The 19323-nt window shown below is 58.4% G+C and overlaps 3 protein-coding genes across 5 annotated transcripts; 1 reads left to right on the forward strand and 2 right to left on the reverse strand.

Annotated features, from left to right (window-relative positions):
* The first annotated feature begins 7255 nt into the window (after positions 1-7255).
* MLST8 (MTOR associated protein, LST8 homolog) lies at positions 7256-11430 on the forward strand. 2 transcript variants are annotated; one of them, XM_009250335.4, is made up of 9 exons: positions 7256-7558; positions 8109-8262; positions 8406-8457; positions 8544-8706; positions 9079-9154; positions 9237-9389; positions 10250-10374; positions 10490-10653; positions 10800-11430. In XM_009250335.4, exons 2-9 carry the CDS (start codon positions 8134-8136, stop codon positions 10916-10918), a joined length of 981 nt encoding a protein of 326 aa, XP_009248610.1. In that variant the 5' UTR covers positions 7256-7558; positions 8109-8133; the 3' UTR covers positions 10919-11430. The 2 variants fall into 2 exon arrangements, with proteins under 2 accessions (XP_009248610.1, XP_009248609.1); XM_009250334.4 differs by having other exon boundaries at positions 7471-7558; positions 8079-8262.
* BRICD5 (BRICHOS domain containing 5) lies at positions 11286-14268 on the reverse strand. Of its 2 annotated transcripts, XM_002826000.4 has the most exons (6): positions 12813-14268; positions 12555-12680; positions 12159-12314; positions 11983-12084; positions 11586-11739; positions 11286-11489 (listed from the first exon to the last, which is right to left on the reverse strand). In XM_002826000.4, exons 1-6 carry the CDS (start codon positions 12861-12863, stop codon positions 11395-11397), a joined length of 684 nt encoding a protein of 227 aa, XP_002826046.2. In that variant the 5' UTR covers positions 12864-14268; the 3' UTR covers positions 11286-11394. The 2 variants fall into 2 exon arrangements, with proteins under 2 accessions (XP_002826046.2, XP_009248608.2); XM_009250333.3 differs by having other exon boundaries at positions 11395-11739.
* Positions 14269-15636: 1368 nt separating this feature from the next.
* On the reverse strand, positions 15637-16815 carry PGP (phosphoglycolate phosphatase). The gene is made up of 2 exons (XM_024233715.3): positions 16095-16815; positions 15637-16010 (listed from the first exon to the last, which is right to left on the reverse strand). Exons 1-2 carry the CDS (start codon positions 16732-16734, stop codon positions 15685-15687), a joined length of 966 nt encoding a protein of 321 aa, XP_024089483.2. The 5' UTR covers positions 16735-16815; the 3' UTR covers positions 15637-15684.
* Positions 16816-19323: the final 2508 nt, after the last annotated feature.

The following is a 19323-nucleotide window of genomic DNA, read 5'->3' on the forward strand; positions in this document are numbered from 1 at the left end:
GTCAGGCACTGTGTTGGTCACCTCCTAGATGAGGTTGGACTCACTGTCCCCATTTTGCAGATGAAGAAACTGAGGCTCAGAGAAGCCAAGGGGTTCACCTGGGGTCCCAGAGTCTTGAGGTTGTGAGTCTGGGCTTTGCACCCACACCTCTGGATGTGTCCTATTTCCCCTCTTAGTGGTTTGTGACCATGAGCTGGTCACTTTGTCATTCTTTTTTCTGAGACAGGGTCTAGCTCTGTCGTCCAGGCTGGGGTGCAGTGACGCCATAATAGCTCACTGCAGCCTCAACCTCCCAGGCTCAAGCGATCCTCCCGCCTCAGCCTCCCGAGTAGCGCCCGGCTAATTTTATTGATTTTTAGTAGAGATGAGGTCTCAGTATGTTACCTAGGCTGGTCTCAAACTCCTGGCCTCAAGCAGTCCTCCCACCTCAACCTCCCAAAGTGCTGAGATTGCAGACGTGAGCTACCACATCCAGCCCACTAAGTGTCTGTTTCCCTCTGTAAAATGAGAATATGCATGCTCCCTCCCCTTAGGTTACTGGAGGATAAATTGTGATACTGTCCACAAAGCATTTCACGGTAGGACTTGGTAAGTGCTCAAAAAAAATGGCTGCTGTAGATATTGTGATATTCTTGGGCCTCTCTGCCTGTGAAGCAACTGTGTTTTGTGCATCTTTGTATCTACGGTACCTTGCAGTGTGAAGAGCACATAGGAAGAACTAAAACCAAAAATAAGATAGCTACTGGCATTACTATTATTTTTATGTTTTGGACATGTTAAGGCAAACCACCCTGACCTGTGCTTAACACACAAACAGAGGCCCACACACCAAATGTTCAAATATTTAAACGCTACAAGTCACGCCAGTAACCTGTTAAGTATGTTCTATCCTCCTACCTTGACAAATATACTTTCATCATGGTCTGAAAGCCCAAGTTCGAATTGAGAATTCTCAGATTCCTTGGGTGATGAACTGGCCCCCGTTTGTAGCTACCTCACCTGTTCTCTGCTCAGCTCCAGCACTGTCCACACCCCATGAACAGGCACCCCCTTAGTCGCTCCTCAGAGCTAGGGTGGGCACCCTGCTGCGTGCCCCACCTTCAGGAGGACAGACTGGGCAGAGGGCCGTGCGGATCCTGGAAGTAGGCTTGGGGCTGTTTGGGCAGGGAACTCCAGGGTCCTAGGTGTTCAGAGTGTGGTCTAGAAGGGGCACCTAGGCTCCAGGTGGATTCCTGCTCAGGACCTCAGAGATTCCTCACCCCATGGGGTGCAGTGTGGCAGGAGGGGACCAGAGCCTTCTGCTAGGTGAGGATAAGCCCAGGAGGGACACGGAAGCCTTGGATCTGATACTGTAACCAGTGACCTTGGGTGAGTCCCCCATGCTCAGCTGCCTCATCTGTGAAATGGGCCAGCAGCTCCGCCTGCAGCCTAGGGCTGACGGGAAGGTCTCCATGAAAACAGATGTGTGTCTGCCTGGGGTCCCTGCAGCCTGGGGATGGGGGCAGCAGGGCAGGCGGCCGCTCCTGCTGGGGGATGAGGATGCAGAGGTGTGGGACTCGGGCAGCCCTCCAGGAAGTCAGGCCTCCAAGGATGATCCTGGGAGGGGGCCGCTGAGCCAGCAGAATTGCTGAGGCTCAGCCTGGAATGGAGCTGGCGGAGGCTTCACTGCAGCCTGGGCTGGCCTCCTTCCCAGATGTACGGCGTGCGCCAGCCAGCCCGCAGCCCCTTCCTCTGCCCACTGGCTGTGTGTCTGCTCAGGGGCTCCCTGGTGGTCCCCCAAGCCCCCAAAGCTCTGGTATGGGCATGAGGAACGTGCCCTCCCATGGGCTGGCTGCCGTGGCTCCTCTCATTCTTGTGATGCTGCCTGCAACAGCACTGAGCTGGGGCCCGGACCATCACCGAGGATCGACCCCCATGCACCACTGTCCCAGCCTCCTGCCCCACAGAAATGCAGGAGCTACTCAGGCTGGGTTGGGGCTGTGCCTGGTTTGTCAGCTTCCCCTAGGCTTGGGACACATGCAGGCTCCCAGAGCTGGCCCCTGCCCTCAGTCCCCATGTGCCGCCCAGAGGCCCCACAGAAAAGGCAAACAGTGCAGGGCCCTGAGACACGTGGGACTCCATGCACCTGGCTGAGCCTGCCTCAGCCCCACCCTGTCTCCTGCTCTTTGCTCCTGGGTCTATGCTGCTCCAGACACTGCTGGGATTCGAAGGCGCTTCCTCTCCCAGCCATCCAAGCCCACATGCTCACCTCTACTCCCCAAAGCTGCCCCAAAGGAGCCTGGTTAGTGAGCCCCTGTCTACTTCGAGAGGAAGATGAGGAGGACTATGGGGTGCAGGGGCTGCCTGGGGAGTAGTCACCTCACCAGAAGGGGCATGATCAGTGGCAGGTGGAGCCCCAGCAGGATGGGGCCTGGCCTAGAGCTGAACAAACCCTGGGCTCCACCACCTTCTAGCCCTATGCCCTCCACATGCAATTCTGCATCTCTGAGCCTCAGTTTTCTCATCTCCAAAATGAGGGTGATTCCTCCCTACTGGAGTCATTGTGAGGACTCCATGCATAAGGGAGCTAAACGCTCCTACAGCCCAGCAATTCCACTCCATGTATTTACCCAAGAGATGCAAACACATTCTCAGACATTGGCACACAACCACACAACCATTCACAGCAGCACCATTCACAACAGCCAAAAAGGAGGAGACACCCCAAATGTTCACCTATGGATGAGCAGATGCATAAAAGGTGCTCTAGTCATACAGTGGAATATAACTTAGCCATACAAAAAGAATGTACTGGCTGGGCATGGTGGCTCATGCCTGTAATCTCAGCACTTTGGGTGGTGAGAGTTGTAATCACTCACCTCTCAGCACAGAGGCGGGTGGATTGCTTCAGCCCAGGAGTTCAAGACCAGCCCAGGCAAGAGAGTGAGATCCCGTCTCTACAAAACAAACAGAAAGTTTGCACTGTGGTCTCAGCATTCAGGAGCAGGTTGTTCAGCTTCCATGCAGTTAAGCGGTTTTGAGTGAGTTTCTTCATCCTGAGTTCCGGTTTGATTGCACTGTAGAAAGTTTTTTTTTTTTTTTTCTTTTCTTTTTTTGAGATGGAGTCTTGTTCTGTCACCCAGGCTAGAGTGCAGTGGAGCGATCTTGGCTCACTGCAAACTCCACCTCTGAGGTTCAAACGATTCTCCTGCCTCAGCCTCCTGAGTAGTTGGGATTACAGGTTCCTGGCACCATGCCCAGATAATTTTTGTACTTTTAGTAGACTGGGTTTCACCATCTTGGCCAGGCTGGTCTCAAACTCCTGACCTCGTGATCCACCCGCCTTGGCCTCCCAAAGCGCTGGGATTACAGGCATGAGCCACCGCACCCAGCCAAAAAGTTTTCTTTTCTTTTCTTTTTTTTAGATGGAGTTTCACCCTGTCACCAGGCTGGAGTGCAGTGGTACAATCTTGGCTCACTGCAACCTCTGATTCCCAGATTCAAGCGATTCTCCTGCCTCAGCCTCCCGAGTAGCTGGGACTACAGGCATGCGCCACCATGCCCAGCTAATTTTTGTATTTTTAGTAGAGATGGGGTTTCACCATGTTGGCCGGGATTGTCTCAATCTCTTGACCTCGTGATCCACCCACCTCGGCCTCCCAAAGTGCTGGGATTACAGGCGTGAGCCACCACGCCTGGCCTACACTTAGCTAATTTTTTTTAAGGTTTTTGCAGAGAAGAGGTCATCTTGCCATCTTGCCCAGGTTGGCCTCAAACTCCTAGGATCAAGCGATCCTCCCACCTCGATCCCCCAAAGTGCTGGGATTACAGGTGTGAGCTACCATGCCCAGCCAAAAGAAAATGTTACTAGAGGTGCTGAAAACCAGGAATTTGGCAGGTAAGGCGTAGAGGGAAAAGCATTCCAGACACAGTCAAGGGCTCAAAGGGGAGAACATGGCCAGGCGCTGTGGCTCACGCCTGTAATCCCAGCACTTTGGGAGGCCAAGGCAGCAGATCTCGAGGTCAGGAGTTCGAGACCAGCCTAGCCAATATGGTGAAACCCCGTCTCTCCTAAAAATCCAAAAAGTTAGCCAGGCGTGGAGGGGGGTGCCTGTAATCTCAGTTACTTGGGAGGAGTCTGGGGCAGGAGAATTGCTTGAACCCAGGAGGCAGAGGTTGCAGTGAGCCGAGATTGCGCCATTGCACTCCATCCCCGTCGGCAGTGTGAGATTCCGTCTGAAAAACAAAACAAAGCAAAACAAAAAAAAAGAGGAGAACATGTCTCCTCTGGCCAGAGTACAGGACCCATGGAGTATTAGTCCATTTTCATACTGCAATAAGGAACACCTGAGACTGGATAATTTATAAAGGAAAGAAGTTTAGTTGACTCACAGTTCAGCATGTCTGGGGAGGCCTCAGGAAAGTTACAATCATGGCAGAAGGCGAAGGGGAAGCAAGGCACCTGCTCCGCATGGTGGCAGGAAGGAGAAGTGGAGCAAAGGAGGAGGAAGCCCTTATAAAACCATCAGATCTCTTGAGAACTCACTCACTATCATGAGAACGGCATGGGGGAACCTGCCCTCATGATTCAGTTACCTCCACCCGGTCTCTCCTTTGGCACGTGGCAATTATGGGGATTACCATTCAAGATGAGATTTGGGTGGGGACACAAAGCCTAACGGTATCACATGGAGAGGAGATGGACGCCACAGGGTGGGCCCAGGCCAGGGCCAGGCCCAGGAGTCTGGAGAGGGACGGGGACCCCTGAGGGCTTGGAATGGGGTGATCAAGTCATTCCTAGGTTTTGTTGGGGGTTTTTGTTTTGTTTTGAGAAAAGGTCCTGCTCTGTCACCCAGCCTGGAGTGCAGTGGCACAACCACAGCTCACTGCAGCCTCGAGTTCCTGGCCTCCAGTGATCCTTCCACCTCAGCCTCCCAAGTAGCTGGGACCACAGGCACGCACCACCATTCCTGGCTAATTTTTAAATTTTTTGTAGAGATGGGGTATCACCGTATTGTTCAGGATGGTGTTGAACTTCTGGGCTCAAGTGATCCTCCTGCCTCAGCCTTCCAAAGTGCTGGGATTACAGGCATGAATCACTGTGCTGGGCTCAGACTGAGGTTTTTAAAAGGCCATTCTGGCCGGGTGCGGTGGCTCACGCCTGTAAGCCTAGCACTTTGAGAGGCTGAGGCTGGTGGGTCACTTGAGGTTGGGAGTTCAAGACCAGCCTGACCAACATGGAGAAACTCCGTCTCTACTAAAAATACAAAATTAGCCGGGGTGGTGGTGCATGCCTGTAATCGCAGCTACTCGGGAGACTGAGGAACCTGGGAGGTGGAGGTTGTGGCGAGTCGAGATCGCGCCATTGCACTCCAGCCTGGGCAACAAGAGCGAAAATCTGTCTCAAAAATAAATAAATAAATAAAAGGCCATTCTGCACTGTGGAGGACAGTTTGGAAGGGGGCCAGAGTGGCTGGGGCAAGGAAGGAGGCTTTTACGGGGGATGGGGCTGGTGAGCTAGAGTCAGGGCAGTGGAGAGGACAGGAAGGTACATCACAGGTAAAATTGGTGGCTGAAGGGAAGGGAAGGGTGAGGGAGGGGAGGTGTCGGATCTTGCCCAACTGTAATACAAGGTGGGCACTGCCCACAGAAGGGGAGCTACTCAGAGATGGGTTGTCTCGGCCATGGAATGTGGTGGACCCTGCGGGACATTCAAGGGACAGTGTCTAACAGGGAGCTGAGGCCATCAGAGCTGGAGACAGGGTGGAAGGGGCCCAGCACAGGGACAGCATTGGACGCTCCAGAGCTAGCAGTCACCAGCCCCCTGGTAACTCGTGGGTGCACAGAGTGAATGCTGGAGGGCCTGAGTCCTTGCGGGGAGGCAGGGAAAGAGACTAAATGCCGGGGAAGGGAGCTAGGAGAAGGCAGCCTTTCAGGCATGGTGCCATCAACCATGGTGCAGACATGTCAAGAAGTGGGAGGGGGCCGGGCACAGAGGCTCACACCTGTAATCCCAGCACTTTGGGAGGCTGAGGGGGGCAGATCACGAGGTCAGGATATCAAGACCATCCACCATCCTGGCCAACATGGTAAAAACCCTGTCTTTACCAAAAATACAAAAATTAACTGGGTGTGGTGGCATGCACCTGTAATCTCAGCTACCTGGGAGGCTGAGGCAGGAGAATAACTTGAACCCGGGAGGTGGAGATTGTGGAGAGCCGAGATCGCACCACTGCACTCCAGCCTGGCAACAAAGCAAGACTCCGTCTAAAAAAAAAAAAAAAGAAGTGGGAAGAGGCCGGGCGCAGTGGCTCACGCCTGTAATCTCAGCACTTTGGGAGGCTGAGGTGGGTGGATCACTTGAGGTCAGGAGTTTGAGACCAGCCTGGCCAACATAGTGAAATCCTGTCTCTACTAAAAATACAAAAATCAGCCAGGTGTGGTGGCACGAGCCTGTAATCCCAGCTACTCGGGAAGCTGAGGCAGGAAAATCGCTTGAACCTGGGAGGCAGAGGTTTTGCAGTGAATCGAGATTGCACCACTGCACTCTAGCCTGGGCGAGAAAGCGAGACTCCGTCTCGAAAAAAAAAAAAAGGTGGGAGGAAGGAAAAGTATCCACTGGATTTAGCAAAGTGAGATTGTGAGTGACCTTGAGGAATTTCCACTGGAGAGCTAGAGAACTGGGGGTAAAAGGCAGATGACTGGGGTTGCGGAATGAGTGGGAGGTGAGGACGTGGAACGAGAAAAATGGTGAGGACGGCTCTTTGAAGAAAATAATTTGGGATTGTTTTATGGTGTTTTTTTAAAGGCTAAGGGACAGGAAGGAGAGGAGGTGAAGGTACAGGAAGGAAGGCTCCTGGGAACTATAGCCTGGTCAAGGGACAAGATGCACCCCCTCTGCGGCCAGAGGAAGGGGTGCAGCCACGTCTGTAAGAGCAGCAGGAAAAACCCATGCGACAGCCTGTCTCAAGGGTGAGGGCACCGGCGTGGAGCTCACAGAGCTGAAATGAGGGCCTGTGGTTTTGAGGGGGACCCTGGGCTCAGTGGGATGTCCCGAGGGTCAGGCTGGGGCTGGGGTGCCAGATCTAGCAAGTAAAACTACAGGATGCCCAGTAAAAATTTTTTAGCATAAGTATTTCCCATGCAATGTCCTGGATATACTTACACTAAAAAAAAAATTATTCGTTACTTGTCTGAATTCAAGTCCTGTAATTTTCAGCCAATCCTAGCCCAGCGTGGCGCAGTAGTGGGTCAGGGGGGGCACGGGAACAGAGCGACCCGACAGCCTGGGAAACGGACAGCCGTGTCAGAAGGGCAGGTGCCAGTGGGCAGGAGGCCGGAGAGAAAGCCGCAGCTTACTTTCACCTCGCGCCGGGCCCGCGGCCGCGCACGGGGACCGCTCTGGGTTCCTCCCGGCGAGAACTCCCCGCCCCAGAACTTTGGTCTCGTCCCACCCACCCCCGCCCGCGCCATGGTCTCGCCCTACGGCGCCATCGATAACTCTACGCTCGGCCTCGATCGACTCGATCCGGCTCCCCTCGCCGTCCTGGACACGGCGGAGTGCGGAGCCGCCCGTAAGGTACGGAGGCCGCGAGCCAGGGGCCGGGAACCGGCTGCTGGGTGGCTGGGAGAGCACGGCCAGGGGAAGCCGGCCAGCAGGACGGAGCAAGGGCGGTCACCGGAGGACAGGGGAGCTCGGGGGTCCAGCCAGACTGCGCCCTTTCCCATCACGGCCTGCCGCTGGCCTGCTACGCATGCGCAGCTTCAGCGCTCGGCTTTCCCCGGCCCATCCGCCGCCGCGCGCACGCGCAGCCCGCCCCTGCGGCAGAGTGGCGCCCGCGCGTGACTGCCCCCTGCTGGCTGCGGGGGGGACGGCGCCCCCGCCTCGTGCGTGGGGCGGGGATGGAGCACGCGCCCTGGAGCCCCGGAGCCGCCCGGAGCCAGGTGTCACGCGTGTGACGCGTGTCCCTGAACCTACCTGCGCTTGTTGTCCCACCTCTAAAATGGGAATGATAAGCGCCATTCGGCAGCGCCCCGTGGGTCTATAATCTACTTAGCACAGAGAGTGCCCTCTAAATACTTCACGTCCGTCTCTGCAGATGCTCTGATCTTTGACCCCTGCCGTTCAGCTCTAGGGCCCGTGCAGGCCACACCATGAACACCTCCCCAGGCACGGTGGGCAGTGACCCGGTCATCCTGGCCACTGCAGGCTACGACCACACCGTGCGCTTCTGGCAGGCCCACAGCGGCATCTGCACCCGGACTGTGCAGCACCAGGACTCCGTATCCTCCACCCGGGGCGGGCAGGGCGGTGCTGGGGGGATGCCTCGTGTGGGGACCACAGCCTGGGTGAAGGCCAGATGGTGGAGGCCTGGGGGCCCCTGGCCTTAGGGCTACCTTCCCGTCATCCTCCTTAACAGTCCCAGCAAGTGAATGCCTTGGAGATCACACCAGACCGCAGCATGATTGCTGCTGCAGGTATCTGTGACCCTTGCCCTCTAACCCCTGACCTCTGGTGGGTCGACCTCAGCACAGCCAAGCTTCAGTTCAGCCTGTATCCCTAGGTTACCAGCATATCCGCATGTATGATCTCAACTCCAATAACCCTAACCCCATCATCAGTTACGACGGCGTCAACAAGAACATCGCGTCTGTGGGCTTCCACGAAGACGGCCGCTGGATGTACACGGGCGGCGAGGACTGCACAGCCAGGATCTGGGACCTCAGGTGCAGTGGGGAGGGGCCTGCTGCCTGGGGCTGGGGTGAGCTGCTCTGGGAGACCGTTTTAGGTTGGGTTCTCTTCAAGCAGAAGCTGAGACAGGGAGCTTCCTGTGGGCAACTTACTGAGAAGTGAGGACAGGAGGAGAGTGAATTTCATCAAAGCGCGAGTCCTGCCTTGAGCCCAGAGCCAGCGTGTTATTCCCCTTCCACCAGCCACTGGCTTAGGCTCCCTGCTGGAGCAGAGGGCCCTGCGTCCCGAGTATTTCCCAAGAGGCAGGTCCTTTAGCAGAGGGAGGGGAAGAATGGCCAGGCCGAGGCCATCTGGGTAGGGCACCAACAAGCCCAGATGGACAGCATGTGCCCCGGCCCGGCCCGCAGGTCCCGGAACCTGCAGTGCCAGCGGATCTTCCAGGTGAACGCACCCATTAACTGCGTGTGCCTGCACCCCAACCAGGTGAGGGGTGCTCATGGGGCCAGGCACCCTGGGACTTTGGAGGGCTGGGCTTGGGCCCTGCCTCACCACCCCTGCACCCCAGGCAGAGCTCATCGTGGGTGACCAGAGCGGGGCTATCCACATCTGGGACTTGAAAACAGACCACAACGAGCAGCTGATCCCTGAGCCTGAGGTCTCCATCACGTCTGCCCACATCGACCCCGACGCCAGCTACATGGCAGCTGTCAATAGCACTGTGAGTCCTGGTGGCAGGTGCTGGGTGCGGGCAGCTTGGCACTCAGCCCTCAGCCTCTACAGGTGGGCTTATTCCTGGATGTCCTTTAGCGGCCCCCTCCTGCTTCCCCCATCCCGGGCACTAACACCCACCTTGCCAGCAAAGCCAGAAGCCTGAGTGTCGCTCCCGATGGCTTAGTCCTGTCTGCAGGTCGGTCACTCCACTTTCTGGAGTCTCTCCCAAGTCGGTTCACTTCCCTCTTCTCTGTTGCGTTCTGGTCTCAGTCACCCTCGTTTCCCGTGACAGCTGACACACTCTCTGAGGCTTCCTTTCCCCCTCCCTGACCTCCCCCGGCCCCTGACGCATTCTTTCTTGGATGCTTCTAGTGGTGCCTGGTCAGTACCAGCCACGTGGCGTCATTCCCCTGGGGAGACCCAGGGCTGCTGGCCTCGCCCGTAGGCTGCTGTGGTGTGGCCCCTGCTTTTCTCTCCAGCCTCATTTTTTTCTGTTAACTTCATTTAATCCCGGCTCATCACTTGTACCTCTTGCCCCCGGATTTCCCTTCTCCTGGTCTTTGTCATGCTGTCCCTCTAGCTGGTGCCTGTCTCCTCTGTATTTCCGTTGGCCATCGGCATCCTCCAGGAAGGTGAATTTGAGTCCTTGGCCAGGCGTGGCCTCCTGTTCTTGGCTTGCCAGGTGTGGCCCTTGGTTGGGGCCAGGCTTCCCAGGTGCCTTCTGCAGGCAGGACCAGAGGGGCCTGCCTGCCCCTGACCCGGGGTCCCCATGGACAGTTGGCCCCCAGTGTTGGCCCCCAGGGCATCCTTCCCTGTGTCTCAGACCTGAGGCCTCGGGCCCCCCGTGACGGTCCTCCTGACCTCTAGGGAAACTGCTATGTCTGGAATCTGACGGGGGGCATTGGTGACGAGGTGACCCAGCTCATCCCCAAGACCAAGATCCCTGCCCACACGCGCTACGCCCTGCAGTGTCGCTTCAGCCCCGACTCCACGTGCGTGCAGGGCCTCCTGGCCCAGGAGGGGACCTGCCTGGGCTGGGGGCTGGAGAGGGGAAGGGCTGGTGGATGGAGTAGCTGCTGCTGGACACGACCCATGCCCACCCCCTAGGCTCCTCGCCACCTGCTCGGCTGATCAGACCTGCAAGATCTGGAGGACGTCCAACTTCTCCTTGATGACGGAGCTGAGCATCAAGAGCGGCAACCCCGGGGAGTCCTCTCGCGGCTGGATGTGGGGCTGCGCCTTCTCGGGGGACTCCCAGTACATCGTCACCGGTGAGCCCCGCCCTGGCCTCCCCAGTCCCTGGCCTCCCAGCGCTGGCCTCCAGAGCCAGCCCACCTCGGCTGCAGCTTCCCCTCTGCTAGGGCCGCCTGCTTGGCCTGCACCTGTGCTCTGAGCCCTGCCCGATCTCCCCCTCCAGCTTCCTCGGACAACCTGGCCCGGCTCTGGTGTGTAGAGACTGGAGAAATCAAGAGAGAGTATGGCGGCCACCAGAAGGCTGTTGTCTGCCTGGCCTTCAACGACAGTGTGCTGGGCTAGCCTGTGACCCCTCGGGACTGCCTGGTGCAGGTGGTGGCAGCTGGAGGGACCCATGCAGCACCCAGGTCAGAGCAGGCCCCCCTGCCGGCCTGCGCCAGCTGGACCTGATGGCCCCCTGTGGCGCCTTGACCTGCTGGGCCAGGCCGCCCTGGGACTTTCAGCCCCCAGTTGCTTATCTAGATGTGACAGAGCTTGACCCAAGCCAGGCTGTACACTCCTGGACTGGGCTAGCCTGCACTGCCTGGGAAAGTTGGCCGAGGGCCCAAAGCTGCTAAGGGGTCTGAGGCTGATGCCCGCCCCCAAGCTAGCGCGTTCTCTGCCCCTCCCTGCCCACGTTTCAGGGCCTCAGTCCATAGAGAATACCATGGCCAGGTGGAAGGGTTTATTAGTCCCTGCCGGCAGCTGTCCTCCCTGGTGCAGGTGGCCTGGCCAGCCCACTGGATTGGGGACGGGCCGGGCTGGGCCAGGTTGGGGGCTCAGTCTGGGAGATAATAAAAGCAGACAGACACGCAGATGTTGCTCGGGAAGCAGATGTCGATGCAGAGATAAATCAGCCGCTGTCTCTGGGGCCCTGTGGCGAGGGCGCTGTGAATCTCCAAGGGCTCTGCCCCCAGCTCCTCAAACCATCCCGAGGGCTTGGCCTTCCCCCACAGTGGTCCTGACTCACCCTCTGCTCGCCGAGCCCAGTAGATGGGGGTCCTCTTGCACAGGCGCTGCACCAAAGCCCCCACCTGGGCGGGGTCCACCTCAAGGCTCCCCTGCACTGCCAGCAGCTCCTGGGTGTGGTGGGTGTCCTGGGTAGGGACCCAAGCTTCTTGGACCTGTTGAGAAGGCTCTGGTGGGCCATGGGACAGGGCTGCTCCCTGCTCCTGGCTTGGCGGGGCTGGGTACCCTCCAACTCCCAGTGATGTCCCCACCCTCAGCTCTTGTCAGCAGCCTGGGCCCAGGGCGGAGAGAGCTTCCTGTTCCCTGAAACCAGAGCTCCAGCCTGTCCTGTGCTGGGCTGCACACAGGACCCTTTGTCTAGCCCCTGGCCCGGGGCTGCGCCCAGCAGGACGGCTTACCTTGGAGGTATCCACCAGCAGCTGCAGGGTCTCCCGATCACTGTCCTCCATCAGGCGGAGGAAGCAGGCCTGGTGCTCCTCAGGGCGGTAACAGATGCAGCCCTGGGGAGGCAGGGGGGTTAGGCGGGGCCCCCCTGACTGACACCTGCGAGGGTGACCCCTCCCTGCCCACTCACGCTCTGCCCGTCGAACAGCACCGCCCAGCTGTGGTTACTCTGAGTTGGGGTCACTGTGATGGTTGCCGCATTCTGGGCCACGTCCACCAGGATGGTTTGGTTGGGCCGGGGCATGTGGGGGCTCGGGAGGGTCATTCGCAGCGTCTGCAGCCTTGGCTGGCAGTGGGAGTTGGAGTTCAGCCGGGCAGCTGGGCAACCCCAGCACAGCCCCCAGCTCTGGGCTGCAGGACTCGTGACATCCCTGAGTGGACCCTTCCACCCCTTGGTCCTCTGGCCATCTGCTCCTAGGTGGTGTCACTGCTTGCTCTGCACCCTTGCTCTGCTGGAGGCTGGGATGTGCCAGTTTCCCTTCCCCCTTTCCACTGTCCACGTCCCTGGTCCTGAGGAGGGGCTCACCTTGGGAGGGCCCTGAGCAAAGCCAAGAAGCCCTCCAGCCACAACCCCCACAGCGGCCAGCAGCAGCAGCAGCAGCAGGAGCAGGCCCGCGGCTCTCCAGCCCCCGCAGGAGGGCTTGGTCTTCACCTGGGCGTGCATCAGGGTCAGAAGGGTCACGAGGGTTAGACATCAGGGAGCAAGTGCGCTGGGGAAGGGAGGGGCTGGGTGGCCCGGGGCACCCCCTGGGTCCTTGCTGCAGGAGTGATGGGAGGCACTCACCCCTGTAGGCCCAGGTGTGGGGCGCTCAGCGCAGCCGCTTGCTGGTTCCATCCTGCAGCCCCTGCTCACAATGTGCCGATTGTCTGCAACCCTTGTCTGCAGCCTCGGCCAGGGGAAACTCTGAACAGAACGCCTCCCCTCCTGACCCTGCGCCTCCCCCTCAGCTCTGGATCTGATATCCAGGTCAGAGCCAGGACAACCCCTCCTCCCACCTGGGGGATGCCTGTCACCAGGCCCAGCTCCAGACACCTGGCCTGTGCAGACGAGATCACGGTCTGGGAGGCGTAGGGCTCGGCTGCGTGGAAATCCAGTCCAGCTGACCGACTGGAGCCCAGGCCTGGCCAGGGCGACTCGCTAAGTGTGGTTGGGGTGGATTTCGTTTTCCTAAAGTGGCCTGAGTCAGGTTACCCTTGACTCCTAGAGCTGGGCACGGGGCCTGACACACCACAGGCTGTCAGTAAATGCCTGTTCAGTGAATGACAGGTGTGGGACTGTGCACCCCCAGCCACTTCCCAGCCCCCGCACACCCAAGACCAGGGGTTTCCTGAAGCCTGGACCACAGACAGACAGCCTGCTGGAGCCTGTGCCCCGGGACAGTCAGGCCAGCCTCACGGGCCCACCTAGCACAATTTTTTTTTTGAGATGGAGTCTCGCTGTGTCCCCCAGGCTGGAGTGCAGTGGCGTGATCTCGGCTTACTGCAACCTCTGCCTCCCGGGTTCACACAATTTTCATGCCTCAGCCTCCTGAGTAGCTAGGATTACAGATGCATGCCACCAAGTCCCGCTAATTTTTCTATTTTTAGTAGAGATGGGTTTTCATCATTTTGGCCAGGCTGGTCTTGAACCCCTGATCTCAAGTAATCCACCTGCCTCAGCTTTCCAAAGCGTTGGGATTACAGGTGTGAGCCACCACACCCGGGCCAGCATTATTTCTGAGCTCTGCTCCCTGCCCTGGGCTCTCTGACACGGCAGCCCACCAGCTTCACTCCAAGGCCCTTTCCTTCCCTGGTTGCCCTTTGTGCCTGGCTTTCCCTCATTCTCCAAAACATCTTCTTCTGAACCAGGCTGGGAGTGGGCAGTTGGCATTCCAGCTCTGGGGTTGAACCGCAGTTCCCCATCTACTTTGAGTCCTCCCACCCGCGGTGAGACGGCATCGCCCAGGCCAATGCAAGGCGAGAGGAAGGACACCTGAGCCAGTGTGGGTTTGAGAGTTTAATCTGTGCTCTGGCACACACAGTGCCGCAGCCCCTCGTGGGCCAGAGACAGGGTGCACCCGGACTCCCAGCCCCTACCCGGCAAGAGAGGCATCGCCGAGGCTGCATCTGCCATGCGCTCCTGGTGTGACTGCACCCTGCCAGGCCAGACCCGGCTTGAGCCAGCCTAGCCAAGCCAGCGTCAGTGCCACCAGCCTCATGGGCGCAGCAGCCCTCATGCTGCTCTGTAGCACCCTCTGAACCTGATATCTCAGGCCTGGGAGGTGCTGAAGGCTCAGGACGCCCCTTATTGCTCTGAAGTCTTTGTGACCAAGTGGAGTGCTGTGACTGTGGGGCCAAGAGAGAAGCTGCCAGGTACAGGGAAAGGCGCTGGTAGGGAGCTAGCCAGAAGGTGCAGCGTCCTGGGATGGCCCTGCTGAGTCTGCTGTCAGGCCTGTGAAAGGTCAGCAGAGCCAAGGAGCAGGCAGGAGAGGCCGGAGCCCCGCCCAGAACCTTGGCGAGCTGGTGGCCCTGCCAAGTCCTGCTGGCCACTGAAGAGGGAATCCAGGGCAAGGCAGGTGACCTCCTGGGCCACCAGCCTCTAACCCCTACCCCAACCTAGGGAATGGGAGGACAGGAAGAGACTGGATGCTTTGTGAAGGACTTCCTGTTCTTGGGGACACAACTCTCCTCCCCTCCCAGAACCCTGGATGACTGACAGGCATTCCTTGGCCAACACATGCTTGAGCCGCGCTGCTGGCTGCAGGGCACAGAGGCTCCTACAGTGGGATTTTGCCTACGACACAGAGCACAGCTATTAACACACTTAAGATTCAAATCCATTGCCTGACACAGCTCTTCAAAAGTTAAAAACTGTTTGGTAGCAGCACTGCTCTGAGCTCCCTGCACTGCAGCCCGGAGTTCAGCGAAGGCATCCACGCCATCGCGGCTGCTCCGTCCAAATCACCTGGGTTTAAATGCACACTTGAGACAGCAGAGGTTTAGCTGGGCTGCGTTTACAGAACTGGGCAGCAGCCCTGGGTATCTGAAACGGAACACTCAGTTGTGACATCAGAGTGGTTTTCAAGGAAGTAGGGGAGGTGGGAGAGTGGTGAGGGCAGCACTTTGCACCCAAGGGCAGGGAGATGCCACCTGGGAGCAGCCGCCTCCTCCACTCCCACACTGCTGGGAGGCACCGGGACACAGAAGGCTCCGCCGGACTTTCAGTCATACTGATGGGGCTCTGGTCCATGCAAGCCTCTCCCAACAGTCAGAAGAATCAGTCCCTCTGCCCCCTGAGGGGCTGGATCCCTGAATGAGTTTTTCCATAAAATACAGGACACACACCCCTAGACCCGCCTCAGTCCCATCGGCAGGCGCCGGTTACCTGAATCCCGGACAGGTGCTGAGCTTGCCCCCGCCAACCCCACCCAAGGCCCAGAACCCAGCCCACAATGCTTTTCCAAGCATAAAAGTGCATCTTCTATTACAAGCATCTGTAAACAGAATCGTCCCCCAAACGTGTACTTACAAGGTTAACAATGAATGCCTTTGCTTAACTCCAATTACACTCTTTGAAGCCACTTAGCCGAGCAGATGCTTAAGCCCCACCTATTAATTTGGGTAACTGGTTTTCAATTTTTTTTTTTTTTATTCTGGAGATTAAAGACACTCAATCTTTAACCTTGAAGGGCAGGCAAAAGGTCGGCTATGCTGTCAACATAGAAGTCAGGAACCATTTTCTTCTTAGACACGCAGTCACTTTCCTGATTATTCTTCACATCCCCTAGAGTGGAGACTCCGGTGAGGGTCAGGATGGTCTTCAGGCCACAGGTGACGCCTAGGAGGATGTCTGTGTCCAGGCGGTCTCCCACCATGACGGTGCGCTCGGGGTTGATGCCGTATTCCTGGGACACGCAGTCGAAGATGAAGCGGCTGGGCTTCCCGATGATGTCGGCCTGGCGCTGGGCGGCCATCTCCACGGCTCGGACCAGACACCCGGTACCTGCGGGGCACAGGGGACCGGGTCAAAGGGCGGGGAGGGAGCCCACCGCCCGCCCCCCAGCCTCCCGCCCCAGGGCGCACGGACCCGCAATGAAGCGGCCGTTCTCCAGCGGAAGCCGGTTGTCCATGTTGGTGCCCACGAGCAGGCAGCCGGGCTGCTGCAGGTAGCGCAGGGCCTTGGTGAGCTTCATGTAGCTGAAGTGCGGGTCAAAGCCCACCACAACCGCGCGCACGTCGGGCTCCAGCGGCGCGTGCAGCCAGTCGCCGGGACCCTCGCCCTGCAGTGGCTCGGGCCCCACGCCCACGCTGGCGACGCCCACGGCCTCCAGCTCCGCGGCCAGGGCTGGGCTGCCCAGCACGTAGGCCTTGGGCGCGGGGGCGCCGGCCAGGCGCTGGCGCAGGTAGAGGGCGGTGCAGTAGGCCGTGCCGAAGACCTCCAGGCTGGCGCCGGGCCCCGCGGGGCCGCCGAAGCCCAGGCGCCGCAGCTTCTCGGCGTAGGCAGCGCGGGTCTTGCTGCTGTTGTTGGTGATGAAGCCCAGGCGCTTGCCGCGGGCTCGCAGAGCCCGCAGGGCCTCGGGCGCGCCAGGCACGGCCGTCTCCCCGCGCCACAGCACGCCGTCGCAGTCGAACAGCAGCGTGTCCACGTCGGCCAGCAGCGCCTGTGCCCGCTCGGCGCTCAGCCGCACGCAGCGGGCGTCGTCGCCACCGGCCTCCGCCGCCGCCATCGCCGCCCGCCGGCCGCCGCCGCCCGCCGGCCGCTCCTCGCAGCCGCCCGCCGCGGCGCCCTCCCCGCCCCCGGCGCGCTCATTGGCCCAGCGCCTCGCGCCCGCCGTGCATTGGCCTGCACCTTCGCCAATCCGCCCCCGCCTCCCGCGGGCTGCGGGAGCTCAGCGCCAATCGGCGAGGCCCGGCGCGGGGAGACGGGCGATAATTGGCTACCGGCCTCGGGGCGCCCCGGTGATTGGCTGGCAGGGCGCCAACCGGCATTCGGAGTGAAGCGCTCGCTGCGGAAATGCGGCAGAGGAGAGAACAGCGCAGGCGCAAGGCCGCTGCTCCCGGGCTGCCGCGGGGCCGCTCACCGATTGGAAGCGAGTGGTCAGCCTAGGTGACGAGGCCCTTCACGGAGTGACCCGGGCCAGGCCGGCTGCCCATTGGCCGGTCTCTCCCGCGGGCACAGGCGGGGCTCCCGCAGGAGCGCCGCGGGAGGGGGCTGGGGCCGCCGGGGCCGAGGCACCTCCGCCGGCCGTGCCCGTGCCTCTGTGCCGTGGACGCGCTCGGGACACGGGGCCACCACGTGGGTCTCTTACCGGCCAGTCCCGCGAGCCAGCCCGGGGCTCCTTCCCCGGCAGGCCTGAGTACTTGCCTCAGTCCTTTGCAAAAACGCGTTGCCGGTGCCTTGGAGGTAACACGAACCAGCCATTACCAGGCTGTGGGGTTAGGGTGCTAAGGACACTGTCTAGAACCTGGTACTCAGTGATTGCTCGCTGTCATCGTCATCAATTATTAGGTATTTAATTGAGGCAAAACATTACAGTAAAGGGCATGAAAACTGTGCAGCTCGATGCAAGTTTTACATTTATTATTATTATTTTGTTTACTTATTTATTTACTTTTTGAGACGGAGTCTCGCTCTGTCGCCCAGGCTGGAGTGCAGTGGCGCGATCTCGGCTCACTGCCAGCTCCGCCTCCCGGGTTCACGCCGTTCTCCTGCCTCAGCCTCCCGAGTAGCTGGGACTACAGGCGCATGGCGCCAAGCCCAGCTAATTTTTTGTATTTTTAGTAGAGACGGGGTTTCACCGTGTTAGCCAGGATGGTATCGATCTCCTGACCTCGTGATCCGCCCGCCTCGGCCTCCCAAAGTGCTTGGATTACAGGCGTGAGCCACCGCGCCTGGCCTTCTTTTTTTTAATTATTATTTTTTGAGACGGAGTCTCTTTCTCTGTTGCCCAGGCTGGAGTGCAGTGGCGCGATCTCGACTCACAGCAAGCTCTGCCTGCCGGGTTCACGCCATTCTCCTGCCTCAGCCTCCCCAGTAGCTGGGACTACAGGCGCCGGCCACCACACCTGGCTAATTTTTTTGTATTTTTTAGTACAGACGGGGTTTCACCGTGTTAGCCAGGATGGTCTTGATCTCTTGACCTCGTGATCCGCCCACTTTGGTTTCCCAAAGTGCTGGGATTACAGGCGTGAACCACGGTGCCTGGCCGGAAGTTTTACATTTTCACATGTATATATATATTTTGCGACAGGGTCTTGCTCTGTCTCCCAGGTTGGAGTGGAGTGGCCGGATCACAGCTCACTGTAGCCTGATCACAGCTCACTGTAGCCTTATCACAGCTCACTGTATCCTTGATCTCCTAGGCTCATGGGATGCTGCTACCTAAGCCTCCAAAGTAGTTGGGACCAGAGGTGTGTGCCACTATGCCTAAATTTTTTTTTAATTTAAATTTTTTCTAGAGACGGAGTCTCACTGTGTCGGCCAGGCTGGTCTCCAACTCCTGGCCTCCAGTAATCCTCCTGTCTTGGCCTCCCAAAGGGCTGGGATTACAGGCGTGAGCTACCGCACCCAGCAAATTTTTTTACATATGTATATGCTTGTGTAAACATAACCCAGACCAAAGTATAAAGTATTTCCAACACCCCAGGAAGTTCCCTCTTGTTCCTATCCAGTCAATAGCAGATAGCACATTGCCGACTACTTTTCTGACTCCTATCACCATAGAGTCACAACCAAGCCTCTGGACTGCTTTATACCTGGGATTATATGGTATGTGCTTCTGGCTCTTGCTTCTACGGTTTAACATAATGTTTGTGAAATTCATCCTTCTGGCTGGGTGCTGTGGCTCACACCTATATCCCAGCCCTTTGGGAGGCTAAGGCGGGCAGATCACCTGAGGTCAGAAGTTGGAGACCAGCCTGGCCAATATGGTGAAACCCCGTCTCTACCAAAAGTACAAAAATCAGCTGTATGTGGTGGCACATGCCTGTAATCTTAGCTACTTGAGAGGCTGAGGCAGGAGAATCGCTTGAACCTGGGAGGCGGAGCTTGCAGTGAGCCGAGATTGCACCACTGCACTCCAGCCTGGGCAACAGAGCAAGACTCCGTATCAAAAAAAAAAAAAAAAAAAAAAGATGACTTTGACCTTGAGCAGAACTGGATTTGACAAAAATCACACTCTGCTGCTTTTACCACAGAGCAACAGGTAGTTGATTTGAGACAACGGCTGGAATGGGAACTGTTGATGATGCCCAGCCACGGGCCATCTTCTCCCACACTCGCCCAGCTGCCTTGGCTTACTGGGCACTCTGTGAGC

Source organism: Pongo abelii, chromosome 18, assembly GCF_028885655.2.
Source record: "Pongo abelii isolate AG06213 chromosome 18, NHGRI_mPonAbe1-v2.0_pri, whole genome shotgun sequence".
In the NCBI taxonomy this organism is placed as follows: Eukaryota; Metazoa; Chordata; class Mammalia; order Primates; family Hominidae; genus Pongo; species Pongo abelii.